The sequence below is a fragment of the Gavialis gangeticus genome, unplaced genomic scaffold, assembly GCF_001723915.1.
Source record: "Gavialis gangeticus isolate Ggan-Ray unplaced genomic scaffold, GavGan_comp1, whole genome shotgun sequence".
NCBI lineage: Eukaryota > Metazoa > Chordata > Crocodylia > Gavialidae > Gavialis > Gavialis gangeticus.
The window spans coordinates 140,793,224-140,811,504 of NW_017729024.1; the positions used below are offsets into that span (position 1 = coordinate 140,793,224).

Here is an 18,281-nt window from a genome sequence, read left to right on the forward strand (position 1 = left end):
CTCACTGCCTTATTCTTCTTATTCCTGCCACCTGATGTCTTTATCTTCCATTATCCAGGTTTTTTGCATTTCACAGCTTCTGGTTCATACTGATTTTTTAGCTTTCTCCTTTTATTTATATAAAATTTGTTATTTTTCATTTTCTAATTCATGCCTTTACTACACCACCGAATGAGGTTGGGTATGTAGGTAAAAATGTTCTCTTTATATATATATATAGCCTTTTTTTATGTAATAAACTTCCCTTAAATAACTCCACATTTTCTTTTGCAGTTTTGTCTAAAATTACCTTCCCAATCAATTTTGCTTATTATTTTCCTCAGCTTTGAGGAATTGTCCTTTTTTGAAGTACTAAGTATGTATTGAGCACTATCTTCTGTCTGCTGTTACTGAAAATAATCAGCATGTGATTGCTTATCCACAGGCAACCACCCACATCCTAGTCCAGTAAATAATTAATCTTTAGCCATTGTAATGAGTCCAAATAGAGTTACTTTTTGATTAAGAGGTAAAATGACTTGCCTAAGGTTACATGGATAGACAGTGGCAAGAACAGGAACAGAACACACATCTCAGCTCTCTAGGTTTCAGTTCAGGGAATGGATATCTTTTTTCCTTCTAATTATTAGTATAAAAGAAAATAAGAATCAGTAGGGAATTTTCTGGACAGTACATCAAACCTTTGGGGATGTGTTTTATCTACAGTGTTTGGCATGATTTTCTAAGTTTCTAATTGGAAAGATAATTTACCATTTGGACAATAGCTATCCAACTTTATTTGTATGAAGGAATATTTTTTTCCAACTCGCCCCAGTAGAAAAATCTTATTTCCTTTTTGATTCCATGGGAGAGTTACATGGAGGTTATGATAATTGTAAAGAGCAGGAATAGAAAAGTATCCATGATCCCTATTTGAAAGAAAAGACAACTATCCATCTTGTTTGAGTGAAAATACTAAGGGCTTTGTTACACATCATCCTTACGACATGCTAAAGACACTTAAACTGCAAGCTTCCAAATGCTAAAGAGGGAAAACTTCGCATGCTAAGTGCTCTCTGAGCCTCTCAAAGTTGCACCACCTCAAGGGAAGAGTATCTCTGGATTATGGTACCAAGCTCATGTTATGGTAACATCAGTCTGTTCCATGGAGATTAAACAAGCAATTTGCAGTCCTCCAGCATCCCAGGATGCATTTCTCTCATCCCATCTCTCATTGCTGCATTGTGGATAAATTTTTCACTCTCCTGAACTCTTACTTCTCATGGGTTGTATCGATCCCAAGCAAACCTATCTCCAGGGGTGTGACTCTGGTCCACATAGCACCAGAGGGCAGGGACACCAACAAGGTTCTGAGCACAGTGAAGACCATGGTCCCTTACCACAAAGAGCTGTCCCAGTTCCTCAAAGAAGACCACACTATTACTTCCTGTCACACCATACACTGCACACTTGTAGGTCTAGTGCAGTAAAACAATGACAAACAAGACAACAATGAAGACAGCACCACCACCACCTCTCTGCTGTCACCTGCCACCAAAACAACCACAGAGTATCACAAGGATGGCTTCTCCATGGACTTGTTTCCCAGCCAGGCTTTGACCCTGACCCAAACTCAGACTCAGGATAACACAGAAGATGGAAGCAGTTCAGACGACACCCTCGTTGGGAAGATAGATAGATAGAAATGGACAACTCAACACCAACCACTGGTAAGATTCAGTGACTCCAGGAATTATGTATGGCTCAGTGGACAGTCAGAGCACTTAATGGCCCACTGAAGGGTTAATCATTTCACATAAAACCCCACCCGCCATAAAACCCCATGAAACAGTCGCCCCCCCCGCCACCCTACTAATGGCCTCATGCATCCCAACTCCCACCCCAGCTGACAGGCCCTATGCCAGGTGGTTCTGATGTCCCAATTTCAGTCCCTGCAGCCTGATTTCAACCCTTCCTCCCCTGCTTTCCCAGCAGAGAGGCCTGCCCCTTTTGCCTACAGCTGAACAAGAGTCACATAAAAGTTTACCTAGGCATAGTTACTCTTGGTTATTTGAAAATTTTCCATTCCTGGTCTTGTTTTCCTCAAGCATTCCCAGCTCTCCCCTGGCTCAGGGCTCCCTGGCCCAGTCCTCTCCCTCACCACCCAAGTTTAAGCTTCCCTTCAAGCCACTCGGCCCAAGGCAGAGCAAGCTGTGCTTGGGGGAAGTGAGGCCAGGAGGCATTGGAAAAATTAAATTAACCAAGAGTTAACCATACTTAGGTGGACTTTCACATGGCTTTCACCCAGTTCTGGGTGAAAGGGGCAGCCCTCTTCTGAGAAGGCTGGGGAGGCTGAGATTGCATTGGGGGCTGGGATCAGGTTGACACAGGTTGTGGTGGCGTAAATGAGGAAACCAAGGCATGGGAGCCTTCAGTGCACTGACAGCAGACTACCTGGCTGGGCTGTGGGAGCTGGCTGAAGGAAAAGGGAACCCAGCCAGCTGGCCTCATTCTAGGTGGCTTTGCAGTCCCTGGGCCTGGGACTGACTGCAGCTGTCCCATGAGAGGGCTGCATATTTCTTCTGGAGCCAGGCAAAACCCATGAGAAAATTCAATTCAGTGTGATTACTCTTGGTTAATTGATTGTTCCCCTGCTTATGACCCTATTTCCTCGAAATACCACAGGCTCTTTCTTGGCCAGGTGGCTTCATGAAGACCACAACTTGCTCCTGGAGCTCCAGCATTCTTGTCCTGGGGTGGGAAAGGGCTAGGCTGCACAGACATCCCTTGCCCTCTGAGCTGAGCCTGGTGGCTAGCCCTGAACCATTTGGCCCTATTGAACCCCGATGAGCCAGTGCCAGCCTTCCCCAGAGTGGGCTGTGTCTTTCCCCTGGAGCTGGGCAAAAGCCAGAGGGAAGTTCACTTAACTGCAGGCATCCAAAGCACTGCTTACTGTTCCCTGGCTAGGCAGCTTCATGGAGGCCATAGCTTCCCTCCACAGCCCTTCTGCAACATCTTCTTGGAACATAAATATACAGAAAAGCACAAGCAAAGGGTTTTACTTACATATAAAGCCCCACATTTTCACTCCTAGATGACACTCTCCATGTGACCCATGGCCATCTGGAGAAGGGTTTGGCAGTAGGGAACTCTGTCATCTTGCAGGACATTAGCCACTTCCTTCTCCACCAGGATGTAGGGCACAATCAGTTTGGGTGGCAGTAAAAGGTGTTGCTCTTCTGGATTCCACACTGCTCAGGGTTGCTTGGGATGGGGCATCTTTCCACAGAAGAGAGCTGGTGGGAAGGCAGGGTGCCTTCTGCTTAGGGGAGGCGAATGAGTTCCTACTGCAGGACATTATTGATTGTTGCTTTCACTGCCAGGTAGTCTGTCAGCTAGGAATCTGTAATACAGGCATGCATACAAAGTTTTCTGTGGTGTTGTGCACCTCCAGTGGGATTGCCAGCCTTAGTAGAGGGCAGTCATAACAAACTTCTAGGGCATGTGTTGTCATGATAGCTTGCAGATGCAGCAGGCTATATCTTGCAAGGTTGCCACTTGCCAGCTCAAAGAGTTGCACTCTGCACTGGTGGGCCAGGGATTTGCCAGGGACATACTGGGAAGAACAGCAGTATCTTGAGACAAGGACAAAGAAATTTGTGGAGGGACTGGGGTGGTGGGGGGAAGACTTCTTTTATTGGGAGGAAAGGGCGGGGGGGACAACGGATAGTTGAGAGGGCACTTACCATGATGATGTTCTGTGCCAGTCTTACTATCCTGTGAAAATGCCCTGGATGAGTGAGGTAAACTATGTTTCCCTTCATCTTAAAAGTTGGCTACAATTTCAAGGTCTGTTGTCAATGCACTACTGTCTGTGCAGCTGGCAGTGGTTGTGTGGGAATGAATGTAGGATCCACACACATTTTATCCCTTGGAAACAATATCAAGGCCATTTCTACTTGTTTCACTCCCCAGAAATTGCACTAGCATGAGAGAGCTCAGGAACCTCCAACACAGATGCTGTCTCAAGGCCACAAAGGGACACTCTGACTCAGAAGATGGCTGGTAGCCAAAAACATTGGCAGGACCACTTCAATTAATCCTGGAAGACTTCACAGAGCCATCTGCACTCCTATCAGACTCTACTGAGAGCTGGCTATACGCCTATGGGTGCAGGCAGGACCAATCAGAGGAGCTGCTGAGAACTCTTCAGCTGACTTCTGTGGCTCAGGACTGCAAGTTGATGTCTTTGGTGGCTACCACCATGGACTCATGGAAGTCTTTCTTGGCCAGGGTGGCTACTGCTGTGGAAAGTATGGCTACTGCCATGGAGGAGTATGTCTGCACCATGGCAGCAAGGCAGCAGGCATCTCTGTGGATTGGTTTTCACATGAACTGATTTAACTCTTGAATAGGCCATTGCATGCCCTGACTACCCATTGAGCCATACACAATCCCCACGGCTCAGTCCTCTCCCACCTACCCTCAACCCAGAGCAGGAACAGAATCAAGGTGTCCTGGCTCCTAGCCATGCTCCTGCTTGTCAGCCCTCCAGTGACAGGTCAGAGCTATGGAGGTCAGAGATGGTATTTAGACTTAACATGCGACTGTTCAGATCATGTTCTAACTTTAATACATCATACCATTCCATGCAGTTTTAGCACAGCTTAAGGTTAACATGTAACAAAGCCCTAATTAACTATTGTCACACTGGTAGTGTTAGATTGATGTTGTAGCTGAGCTGGTTCAAAACTTGTGGCAAGGATTTCTTGGGTGATATCTTTAATGGGACCAACCGTATAGCTGGGATAGAGTTACACAAGCTTTCAAATGCAAGACATTTTTCTTCAGGTCTGACCCGATGAGGAATATCTTGCATTCCAAACTTATCTAAAACTATCACACCCATGCAGTTGGTCCAGTAAAAGTTAATATCCTAAGAAATCTTTGTATCTCACAACTGACATTTTGGAGGGGTTTATACTCTGAGAGAGAGATTTTTTGAATTTGTGTAATATTTCAAATTCTATGCTGGGATACAGTACTTGTAAGTGATATTTTTTACCTGAACATGTTTTGAAAGGTCTTTCCCTTCTGAATGTTTCTATTACAGACAAAAGAGGAAAATAAGTGCCCAATTGTATAAAGGTTGGATTTTATTTAGTTGTGGGATTAAAAATATGAATCATCCTCCTTTTTTATGGTACAGATAATGAACAACTGTGACTCTAGTCACACAGTGGTGCAGCATAACATCAAAATGGTGTGTGGATAATGTGTGGTTTGGCAAATCTTTTTTTATAAAAAAAAAAAGGAGAAAACCCATAGATACAGTAATATATAATTTATTCGGTAGAATTTTCTTCACCTACATTTCCAGAGTAATAATGAGCCCTTTAAGAAGGCAAAGGGCTCAAATGTGTGCACTGTGTGAGGAAGGGGAGGAAGAGGAGGGGAAATAGGGTGTCTAGAGGAGTAGACTGGAGAGGGGGTTATGTATTGAGCGTATTGCTGCATGTGTAGTAAGCATATTCAGCATAAAAAAGACTGCTGGATGGGGAAACAAGTCTTTTTGTAGATGGGGAAGCATTGTTACAACTGTTTTATAGGCAAAGAAGTCTGAAGATTTAACAGAGCAGGTCAGTAGGGGAGCTGAGAATAGCAACGAGATCTTTGATCTCAGTGCAGTACCCTAGTCTCTGGATAGCATCACATGCAGCAGCACGTGTGTGTTTGCTTGTTGCATAAAAAGTGTTGTCACCTCTCCACTATTAACTAGATACTTCAGCTATGTCAGACATGCTAAAACAAATCCAGGTGAATAAGGTGATATTTATTCCAAAGCAGTTTGTGAAACAGATACTTGGGGATTTTTAACTGATGTATTTTGATTCAAATGAGAAAGCATCTTTGCACAGAATGAGTTAAAGCTATTTCAGATGATTATTTTCAAACTCAAAGAGTGCTCAGGCATAACCACAGGGTTGAGTCAAGAGGCCGTTCTGTAGGTGGGCTGGAAACAGCTGCATCATTCATTAGCGAAACCCATTTCCCTCAAGTGTCAAACTTCTGAAATGAGTTTTTGCTTGTGGCCTCTGGCTCTCTAGCACTTAATGTGGCTCTGGGCTGCAAATAAATAAATAATTTTGGGTGGCTTTTGGAAACAGCCTCTTGATTAACTTACTTGCTGTGTGCAGGCATTCCCATAAGGTAGTATGCTGTGATGCAGCAATCTGGTGGTATATACTAAGTCTGAAAAAGATGTAAATACATATTTTCATAGTCTGGACTCTCTGAGGGCACTCTTCTGGAACATTAGTATTGTTAAATGCATGACAGTGATGCCTTTCATCCCCTATAACAGGGATGGCCAACCTGTGGCATGAGTGCCAGGAGTGGTATGGGCAGCCTCTGTGTGTGTAATACAACGGATCAGGGAGGGGACAAGCAGCACAGCAGCAGATAGGGAAAGAAGCAGGAAGCAGAGTAGGCAATCAAGCAGGAAACACAGGGCAGGAAGCAGAAAGCAGAGGAGGAGATTGGGCAGAGGAAGGGGGAATTTGGGGAGCTAATTTAAGGCAAGCCTGCCAAAAAGGTTGCCCCCCATTACCATATAATAATTCATTCTGAAGGACAAAAATCTTTTCATTTGCTTCTTGATTGAATTGGATAGCTTGAGTGTCTGATTTACTGATAACAAAATGATGTCCCACAGTCCAGAAAACCTAGGAGCTACAGTTTGATTAGCTTCATTTCTAAGCATTAGCTGAGAGGTCTCTCTCTTTTGCATCCACTTTTCTAGATAGATCACATCATCTGAACTATTTTATTGGTGAAGTTGAATCCTTGGGCTTCAGTAAGGATCCTAATATTGGATCATGTTCTATTATAGGTTAGATAGCCATGTCACTTAAATTCCAGAATTCTATTGTCACCTCTAGTTGCTTTGTTATCCATCACCTATTATTAAGATTGCCTGGAAATTCCCATTATAAAATCCTGTTTTCATTTGCTTATTACTTTATGAAAAGCAACTTGGCTGCAATTTTCTATGTCAAGTATCTGCCTGATCATGTTTTTTTAAAAATTTAATTAAAATGTTTCAGTTGTTAGCAAGAATGAGACTAGAGAAAATGCAGTTTGTCTATGTTAAAATAATTTGTGAAAACTTGTCTTTGAAACGCCCCAACTCCCCATGCTTTGGAGCAGGGAGCTGAAGTTTGACTGAGGGTGACTTTTGTGTCAAGGAAGTGCCTTTAGTCATTCCTATGAAAATGCAACAAAATATGGTATGTTTATGGGCCTCTGAAAAAAATACACGCTTGTTTTAGTATTAAAAACTCTAAAGATCCTTTGTTCACTGAGTATGCTCAGTCCTCCCACAGCTTCTGTTGCCTTTCAAGCTACTACTCCCCACAAACTGGCTCTGTCCAGTTCGGGACTATGGGACTGACAGTCTTTGAAAAGGCTGTTCCCAGCTACTTTGGGCTGGATGTTATTCTATCAACTGAAGTTTCTGTTGCTACCTATCAAACAGGGAGGAGAAAATCATCTGATTAAATATAGATGGGACAAGAGCTGGGAAGAGAGAGTACAGATGGGGGAAAGGAGCTTGGTAAGACTAGGACTGGATGTGTAGGGGTGGAGGGAAAAAGGGATTGGGAGTAAGAGAGAGAAGACTGACACTTTTTGGACAAGGAGACTGGGATTGTGAAATGGGGTGAAGTTTGGACAGGGATGAGGAGCCTGGAAAAGGGGAAAAACAAGAAAATGACAGATTGAAGGTGACAGGGCAGAAAGGAAAAGCATGGAATAAATGAACGTAAGTCTGTGCCTGCAAGGGTATATTGCTATCTAGAGCTTGAGGCAGAACCCAGGTGTCTGGTAGATGTCTGGAACTGAAACTCCCTGTTCCTATTATGTCAGCTAATATCTTTGGAGCCCACTGGTAAAGTGGGGAATTTCTATTTGTTTTCTTAAGAAATAGAAACTGAATTTTAAAATGAGTTAAAAGGTTTTGAAGTCATGTATTCAAAAGGTAGAAAATGCCAGATTAAGATTCCCCAAGCAACACTAATTTAATCATTATGCACTATGATGAAATCTTGAATTTTGTGATCCCATACTAGTTTCTTTCACAGTCCTTTGATCTCATTCAGTACACTGGCTAGATTTGGTCCAGAATAAACCACATCTGTTTGGTAAAGAAGAATATTGTTTATAGGACCTTTCCCTCATATACTCTACATTTATGAAGGTGCACAGTACATTGTGTATGTGACTTTCCCACCTTGTTTCCCATCTGCCACCATAGTAGTAGGAGTGTCAACATCTGTGGTTTATACTCTATTCTCTCTTCTCTGTAAGGAATATGGTCTGCACTTGCTGAATAGCCTAGAACTCCCTCTATGTTGGTCTTTGTTTTTGAAGGAAATTATTAATAATACAAGGTCCAGACTAGTGTGGACTAGCTCTTCTTGACAAGTGTGGCGGGTTTGTGGGTTTCTCTCTGAAAACTGATTGACCGGACTTTACAGCAGTGGTTCTCAGGCTTTTCAGATTCAAGGTACCCTTCTATAACTTCTTAAAATGTAGCACTACTGTGTGTGAGAAACTCTGTTGTGGTGCCTCAGCTTACTTCAGTAGTTATCAACCAACGTGCTGCTACTGCCACCACCACCAGGTAAGTGCCCAACGTGCTTCTGTTTCTGGGAGATGCCAGAATCAGAGCAAAGAGGGCTGTCACAAAAGGGGCCTCTCCTGCCTGCCTTAGGCTTATCGGATAACCCTAATACAAGTGGGAATATTTGCTCATGCCACAGACCTTTCTGGTCTGACTGTGCAAGAGGCATACATGCCGCTGCTGCTGCCAAATGGAGCTGCCAGCACTTGTACCGTGGCACACCTGAAAGGGTGCTGCAGCACTCTTGTTAAGTGACTGATCTACAATGTCTACATTCACAGAGATGCTTCCACTTTGTTTATATGCTGGTAGAACTAAGTAGCACTGCTTATGAGGAAGCAGAAATCCACCCACAGGTTTTTGTAGATTTCCAACAAATGCTAAAAAGTAGATCATCAAAAGAACTCCTTCAACCTTTTACAAGGTTAAAAATGGAGTTGGGCAATTTATTTTGGGTGAATAGCTCATTCACTAAAAAATGCAGTTTTATTGTCAAAAATAGGAGAAAAGTTTCATTTTGACATATTCTAAATGATTTTTCCCCGTGCTTATATTGAAATGATGTTTTAAAACTAAATTTATCAAAAATTTATTTTAAAAAAGGTTAAATATGCTTTCAAATAAAACAAAACTTCATTTGATGTGAAATGACTTGTTTCAATAAGTCAAAATCAAAATTCTTTTCAATTTCAGTTGAACTGAAGTGAAAATCTTTTTTACTTTTTTCAGTTTGCCTATATATTTCAGTAGTTGTAGCTATATCAAAGCTTGACCCCTTTCGTGACAGAACCCCCCCTGAAACTATAGTCACTTATATCAAGAAAACAGTGGAATGTTAATACAATTACTATTATTGTAGTAATATAGGTGGATTAGAAATGTGGATGGTGATAGGATTAAAGATTTGATCTATTGAAATAAGGGACAGATGTAGCAAGAAGAATGAAAAGTAGTTGGAAAAGACAATCTCCATGTGAGGAAGGTAATATTTATTTAATGGACAGAGAAGAATATTTAAGCATTTCTTAACAATTTATTTGTGTGTGTGTATATAAAACAAACTCCACCCTAGTGCCCCCTCAATACATATGGGAAGGATGATTACTTTGACTGAGGTCACCCTTCAAAACTTCTGCCTTGCAGACAGTACTCTAAGATGGGACTGAGTTGCAGCTCTTTCATTCAAGAAATGGAAGAACAGTTTTCTTTGTATTTTCCAGGAAGCATTCTTTGTTCTAAAAAAAACAGAGAAAAATGAGGAGAGAGCACTCCATGTTGCCCCTGTTTATTAAGGATGTATTTTTCAGGATCTGTAGGAGTAGCACCTGAGGATAGAATATTATTTTATATATGTTAAATCACAGTATTAAAATCAGTGGAACATGTCAGGTATTTGATATTCTTGGAGAGAACTTTTAGAAAGCATTTTGGGCTGTGAGCAAGCATGCCTTTGGTTTATAGTCAATCACAGAACTCGCTCAAGCTGGCTGGGCATAATAACCCAGAGGTATAGCTAGTTATTTTTTTGCACTGGCAGAGATGCCGGAAGGTGAGATACTAAGTGCTTACCTTACCACTGAGATTCAGAGACTGCAGGTGCTGGTGCCACAGTGTAGTCTCCCTGTACCCTGGCTGCTGCAGCTGTTTTCTGTTGGGTCCCAGGAGGCTGCCATTCTGGCAGTCCCTTTACATTGGTACCTGGGGCTGGTGCCCTGCTCGCTCACCCCTAGTTGCTCTACTGTGCCATCCATTCACACTAAATGGAAGAAAAAATAGGTTCCTTTATGGAGTAAGACAGCTGAAATAAGAGAAATCACTAAGGTGCGAGGACATGTGTGAAAGCCTGAGTAAGAACTAATTCAGGAAGAACAAGAAGGACTTTTCTCAGGCTGACTGAAAACATAAGGGCTGGGACTTTGATTGGCAGAACTGTGAGTTTCTGTGTGGGTGAAAGGCACCAAAAAGGGAACAGATAGCAAGTGAAGGGCTGTGAGTGTGGTTCTTAGAAGATGCCAAGAGAGAGTTTCTTTGGGCCGAGTGCTAGGTGGAAAGGCAGGCTTGGAAACAGTAAGCAAAGAATCTGCTTACTGTGTATACATAAAGTAACTGACTGGGGCTACTGGGGTAGCAGCCCAGGGGGCACAGAAATAATCATTGCCATGGCTGTCTGTACCACCACTGTGGAGCAGCTTTGTTGCGCCTTAAGTATTCTGTAGCTGTGTCTACATGTGCACTTTACTGTGGAGTAGATTAATGAGCTGCAGAGTAAAATGCCATCGTCTACATGTGTGACGATATTAGGCTGCAGTAAACTAAGTACTGTCATAAGATAGTACTGTTGAGAACACTATTATCTTATGGTGCAGTGATTAACTGTGATTAAACACACTTGTAGACACTGATCATGGGCATAAATTGCCCCTGGTCGATCTAGCTAGCAGGTGCCCAGTTTCCTGCCTGCAGCCTAGCTACACAGCTCCTTACTTTCCATACCCTTGTGGCTCAGGCAGTCCCTCCACCGTTCGGAGTCTGGGGCAGAGCAGGGCAGGAACAGCCCTAGCATAAACTACTCTGCCCTGGCTCAAACTGCTGCTGTCCCAGGTACGCGTGTAGACACTGCACCCAGGAGTAGTTTACTCCATCTTAAACTGCTCCAGAGTTTATTGCTTCAAATTAACTGCATGTGTAGATGCACCCAGTGTGTTCCTACTGTGTTCAGGGATATGGGACTTTGTCTATATTCTTTGTCAAGAAATAAGAATGCACCAAAGAAATTCTGACTTGTAAAATCAATGCAAGTAAAAACAACCTGACGAGACCTGCAGTACTGGCTAACCTCTTAGGCTGAGGGGCAACAATATTTAACTAGTGAAGTAAGCATAAAAATAAGCATGTATCATGAATAACAGAGCAAATTATTAATATGTCCCATGTGATGTAAACAGAAAGGTGCTACTTAGAGGATTGTTCTTGAAAGCTGACACTAATAGGAGGTATGCATTGTTCTGGGAGTCATTTATTTTATATTCAATTAATTGTATTTGAAAACAGGTTGCATTTAAACATTTTAAAAGAAACAAACTTGAGGTAAGAGCAACTTTCCAGCAGCCAAAGCATGGCAGCAGCATGAACTGAACAAAAGAATGCACAGTGGAAGTTCATGCAAGCAAATACCAATTCTCACCTGTTAACTTCTGTGAATTGGTTTGCAGGCAGTACCAGATGTGCTATTCAAACGGAGTAAGTGTGACATTTTATCTACAGTTTAGAGAAATTGAAATGCATTGCAGTGAATCAATTCCTTGGCAGCATACCAAGTAGTGGAATACCATTTATTTGCATTTAAGTACATGGGTTCTGTCGCCTGTCAGAATGGAAAATCATGAGGCTTTTTTGATCCTTGGCTTGCTAAATCATTAAAAAGAAAGACTTTCAGAATTGTATGCAGAGGTTCTGTGGTGCATATTAGGGAATCTCAGCAATTCCATTAAGATATTTAACAAATACACATACCTGTTATGTAAGTCATGTTTTTACTGATAACTTACATCAAGAGCCTTTGGTTTTGCTCAGTATTATCCCTCTGTCCTCTTCTTGGTTGGTCATAAGATCAAGCATAACAGAAATGGCTTTCAAAGAGATGTTTATTTGGGAATGTGTTCTCTTTTATTAACCACATGCCCCAGCCACTTGTTGGTGCATCTCTAACTCTCAAAACCATATGTTAACACTAAGATTTTTATATGAAAATTCACACCCTTGTTCTGATGCTGAATAGCTTTGATTCTACATGTTAAGTTTAGTAAATGCTGAAAATCTTTCCTGCCCTCAGTGTCACTTCCTTCTTGACACCTCCATTGGTTAGGATTGGGCTACACTGGTTGGTGAATTGTACCTCTTACTGGGTGTTTTTGCCTTGCCCAGGGTAATATTACTGCTTGACAACTAGGTTTCAAGGAGATTGCTTTGATGTGACTGATTTTCAGCTCTTCATATTCAGTGGGAACATTATGAATGACTGGTCTTTGCTGTTCCTGAGAATTTTGATGGCCTCTCAAATCTCTTCAAAATTGATTAATTTCCCCAGAACAGCTGGAAAATGGAGGGCTTTTGTTTACCTGTATCCACCTCATCATTAAGGAGTTCATCAAAGGATTCTCTTTGGTTTTCTACAGAAGCATTATTTGTAATTAAAATATTTCCTTGTTGTTTCTTATCAGACTTGTTTCACTTGGTATTCTTTCTGCCATATGTTGCTATCTATGTAAAATCTTGCCCCTCCCTCCCCCAAGTATTAATACATCTGTACTGGTACATCTTTTTTGCCTTTAAAATATTCCTGATGTGAAAATAATCCACATTTTTCTAGACAATAGAATCCTATTGTCCTATAACAGTCCTCAATAGTTTTTCTGTAGGCTTCATTAGGAGGCTTTGTTCTTTAGATTTAAAATTATTTCAATAGTCATTCAGTTCTCTTTACTGTATCTCTGAAAGTCTCACACTCAGTATAAATGTTCTCCATTACCTTCACAGATTCACAGAAGTTTAGGGCTGGAAGGGACCTTGTGAGATCATCAGGTCCAGCCCCTCCTGCTCTGGGCAGGAAAGACTGCTGGGGTCAAATATCCTTCAGACTTGTTCTTAACTACTACCTCGCATTTCTGTTCCTACTGTTTTCAAAGATTCAGTGTTGTATCTGTGGTTCCTCTGTTTTATGTGAACTTCTGTTTTGTATTGTGGCAAGTCTCTCTCATCCTTACTCTTACAGACAGCTTCCCATAGATTTCTAATATCCTGAATGCTACATTTATGTTTTGAAGGATAATAACCCCATCTCATGGGTATTAGGAGGAAACATACTTCTCTTTACAACTATATCTTTACATGTGGCAAATCTAGAAGACACATTAGTTGCTTATAGTTTCCTATTATTAAACAATTCATGCCCAAATCTGCAAACTTGGATGCCTAATTTCTTACACCTACTGAGTTGGTCTCTTCTGTAGTTTTGACTCAATTTACAGTTGCTTTTGAATGAAACATGGGATATGGGGCCCAAAGCTGAGTTTCAAAATTATAATGATCCAGAGCCTCTCACTTTTTTCATTGCTAGTGCGTTCATTTATGCAATACATCTAGTTAATTTTGTTCATTCTTAGCCTTTTCCTTCCAAGATTTTATTGTAGTTTTCGGGATTTGTATTCTTCATTCACTTGCAAAAATCTGTTCTTTGTCTATATTATGTATTTGATTCAATCAGCACAACCGATAAGTAAATTATGTTTCATCTGGCACCAAAAGCAGTTAAAAGTTTCATATAGTCCCAAACCATAATTAACTTAATTCATTTTTTCATTATTTCATTTATCTTACATACTCATTAAAACGTATGCTAGAAATGCCAAGGTCTAAATTAAATTTCCCCCCAGATTACTCTAATCCCTAGATTAGAGTACTTCCTCCTAGATTACTATTAATTAAACATTTTCATGGAGTTTTTACAGTGATTGATTTCCCTGTTGATTCACTTTGGAGCCCATGAATTAATGCACACCGTATTATAATGCCTATAATTTTAAAATTGCTTTAAGGTTAGAATGGCTATTTTTCTCAAGTTATGAATGATGATTTTCTGTTTTAAAATGTATTAAAAGTAATTTTCTCAACTTGCTGATTAGGTTATGACTACAATTGTAGTTTATTAATAATTAATCATTTTGAAGGGCGCTGTTTTAATGGACTTGAGACTCCCCACTTTCTCTGTGCACAGAGTGGATAAAATATAGGCAAATGAATATAACTTTCCCATACAAAATAAAAATAATCGTGACAAATGTACTTTGAGCCTAATGAGAGACTATGCCTATGCTGTAATTTGAGGTGTGATTGTAGCACAAGTTCATTTATGTCTAGCTTACGGAAATACTTGTAGCAGTAAAGTCACAGCAGCATGGGCTTCAGTGATAAATATTAGGGCTGTGCAAAATGGGCCCTATTCGATTTGGATTTGGATTCAGCACGAATAAGGGACAGTGATTTGATCTGTTGATTTGGATCACTGTCCCTGATTCGATTTGGCCAAATCCGAATCTGACGATTCGATGCTGATTTGGTGAATCAGCGATTTGGATGCAGGCACAGTTTAAAAAGTTTTTTCTACATACCTTGAGGTAGTAGCGCCGATCGTGATCGCTGTGGTGCTGGGGCACATGGAGCGTTCCACAGGAGCACGGGGGGGCTCTCCAGTGTATTCAACAGTGAACCCGGAAGTGGAGCAGAAGTACTTCTGGTTCACTTCTGGGTCTGCTGGGGAGCACACTGGGGGCCCCCCCTGCCCAAGCCACCCCAACCTGGTGATTGGCCACAGGGGGACCCCAGGTGCCCCTCCCAGACCCAGGAGGCATCAGTTGCTGAGTTGGGAAGGTGCCCCCACATGCTCCCTGGTGGACCAGGAAGTGGACTGGAAGTGCTTCTGGTCCACTTCTGGGTCTGCTGCTGAGCGCACTGGGGAGTCCACCAAAATTCTGTGAGACGCTGCATCTGCCCCAGCACTGCAGCATTCAGAGCCCCTGCTACCTAGATGTATGTAGAAAAATCATTTAAAGCTGTATCTACATCCAAATCACCAAATCTATCCCAATCAATTTGGAGAGATTAAAGGGTCCTCTGATTCGATTCGGATTCGGAGATTCAGCCACCGAATCAGGCTGAATCTCCACCAAATCGAATCAGGGACCAAAGCTTTGCACAGCCCTAGTAAATAGGCATCTGAGCCCCTCATAGTCCTGACAGGCTTGTTTTGATATTGGTACCTGAGGTGGTTGGAGTGTAGGGTATACCTACATATGTTGTTATTGATCCCAGTGTTCAAACCCGAAGGTAAGAATACATTTTATGCCTCATGCTTATTTGTCCCTTGATTTCTGTAATGTGTCTATAAATAAGGGTGCTTTTGGCTGGTTTGGACATAGATGTTGTGAAATGGAATAAAAGCACCGACCTGTTTAACCATAGGATACTGAGTACCTGACTCCATTTCCCCCTCATTCTTGAAATAGTCAGAATCTGGATTCTCTTAAAAGGCCCATTTTCTAAAAAACTGGAATGCTAAAATAGTGGTCTCTCTGGAACTATTTGGGAATTTCCAGGAATGGCCATTCTCCCTTCGGTGAGCTGACGATAGCTCAGGAGTTACTTTATAGGGTAACTGCCACTCTTCCACTATTCAGAAAAAAGTATTATATTACCAGAATCTAAAATGATTAACTTCAAAACCATGTTCTTTTATATGTGGACCTCAGGTTGTATTAGACCTGACTTCAGAGGTGCTGATTATTTGCAGTTGCTATTGATTACCATGGGAATTGTTGGTAGTCGGTACTTGTAAAATCAATCTGTTACTCAGTGTGTGTATAATGGAGGTTCTTTTTGTTGTAATGTAGAGAATTTAATGTGAATTTTCTGTCTTTATATCTAGAAGCTCAAGCTTCTCTGTAAAGAAATGCAGGTTTTGTGACCTTACATGTTGTTCTTGCTTTTGTTGCCCTATTGCTATTCAGACCCCTACTTCTACCAAAAAGACAGGAGTTGCAGGGAGGTTGGTGAGAGGAGAAAAAATATTTGTCCCATTCAGAGAATACCTTTTTCTATTTCCTTGTACAGGTAGAGGTACATATGTTGAATGCAGACTGCGATATTCCCTGCAGAACTAGCACTCTGTTTGCTATTACAGCAATTGAACATCCCTCACTATTGTCAGCACACATTACATTGCATCCATCCGTCATCTATCCATAACTGAACCTCTCTGTCTTTACGTCTATTTTCCTTTCCAGCAAACATGCTTCTTTGCTGCCTTTTTTTATTTTGCCAGTACTTCTAGAAACATCTCAATAGTATGAATAAAATAGAATATGACAAAGGAATTGCAGTAAATTATTATGAAATTAAAGTATTGGGGGTTTTGGGTTTACAGGTTTCAGAAGAAACAATACACTCCAACACTGAAGACGAGGCCCCTTTCCAAGGAATGGAGCCCTATCTTGTACGGAGGCTCTCCTGCCGCAACGTCCAGCTTCCTCCTCTGGCTTTCAGGCAGTTAGAGCAAGCAGACTGGGATAGGAGGAATGATATGGAGACTACACCAAGGCCCACTAGCCTTCCACTTAGGATTCCTCCACTGATTGCCATCACTTCTGCAGAATCCAGCAGGTCAGTGTTGCTCTGATTTTTTTCCTTGCTTTTCGGTACCTGTGGTGACAATTTGCTTTAAAATGAGCTCAGTAAATCTGTTTGAATTATTTGGCTAGAGTGTAAAAGATGGTAAATTGTATCCATAGCCCTAAACAGGAAATGAACATGATTCCTGCAAGCAAAAGAAAACACCCTTTCTGTAATTAATGGAACCATTTTGGTAGCACTGGTGGAAAACAAAAAGCATGCCACTTAAAACTGTTACCAAAACCTGTTCTGCTGATTGTGTGTACTTGTTGTGAAGAAGGAACTCAAGAGCATCAGTGATAGTACTGTAGTTGGAAATGGTGACCGCTAGAAGCTTGGATTTCTAATGTTGCAATATGTATAAATAGTCGTTACTGTATGTGGGAAGTATTTTGCATGCAAGCATTTTGCAACCTAATTTAGAGGCTTTTAAGGTTTTTTCATAAATTGTAATTCATAGATTGGAAGGGGCTGGAAGGGACCTCGCAAGATCATCAGGTCCAGCCCCCAAACAGCGGAGGTGCCAGCTTTTTGCTTTTGTTCCTAGATGTCTATGGTTTATATAATACATAAACAACTGAATGAGAACAGCAGCGCAAACAACATTGTGCAACGTATTATATAATATAATAATATAGTATATAATATGGTGCACAGAATATATTTGTGCTGCTGTTCTCATTCAGTTGTCTACCGTCCTATGTGAGACATCTTACTCTGTGTATGTTCTATGGGAGGGACTGGCAGAATAATTTACTATTAAAGTTATCTGATATGAGGCCATTCTCAGCTGCTTCTAACTTTTGCTACATTCAGCCTGTTGGTGATGACAGCCTGTTAGTGATGAGCCAGATATCTGCCTCAGGGTGCAAAACTTTTTGAAAGCTTCAGCCAAAACGGTTCAGCTTTTTCCAGGAACAAGGTTAAAAAAAGTTGTTTGCCCATTGTAAAAATAGAATCTGGTGAAGTTTTTAATTTCAGAAATTCTGGTGTTCCCATCCTTTAGGTAGAGATTTAAAATTTGGCAGGTGGAGGAGTCCTTGTGTCAAGTTTTTGTGTGCCTTTTTTGTCCCATGTAAATCCTTACATATTTGGCCAAGCTTTTAAGCTTTCAGAAAAACAAGTTTATCTGTTTTCAGTAGAGACTTGCTAGAGCTCTGTAAATTCCAAATTGCAGAGAAATATTCCATCCAACCTTAGGAGAGCAGGCCAGGACTTTCCCTGCAATTGCTGCTTTGTGTTGGTGCAGGATGGGATGGGCTTAGTGTCAGAACTGAAATGAAAAAAAAAGATAAATACAAGCAAGGAAAGTAAACAAGCCCAAAGTTAAAAGAACAATACTAAGGCTGCAAAACTTATAACTCAAGAATTCAGAAATGTCAGAATGTACATCCTT

At 41.3% G+C, this 18,281-nt stretch overlaps 1 protein-coding gene across 1 annotated transcript in view; it reads left to right on the forward strand.

The window, feature by feature from the left end:
- The window catches only part of PDE4D (phosphodiesterase 4D), a 1,639,075-nt gene that overhangs the window by 429,746 nt on the left and 1,191,048 nt on the right, over positions 1-18,281 (forward strand). Inside the window, exon 3 of the mRNA XM_019517823.1 lies at positions 16,641-16,876. Within this exon, the coding sequence (XP_019373368.1) occupies positions 16,641-16,876 (236 nt within the window). The remainder of the gene's footprint in view (positions 1-16,640; positions 16,877-18,281) is intronic.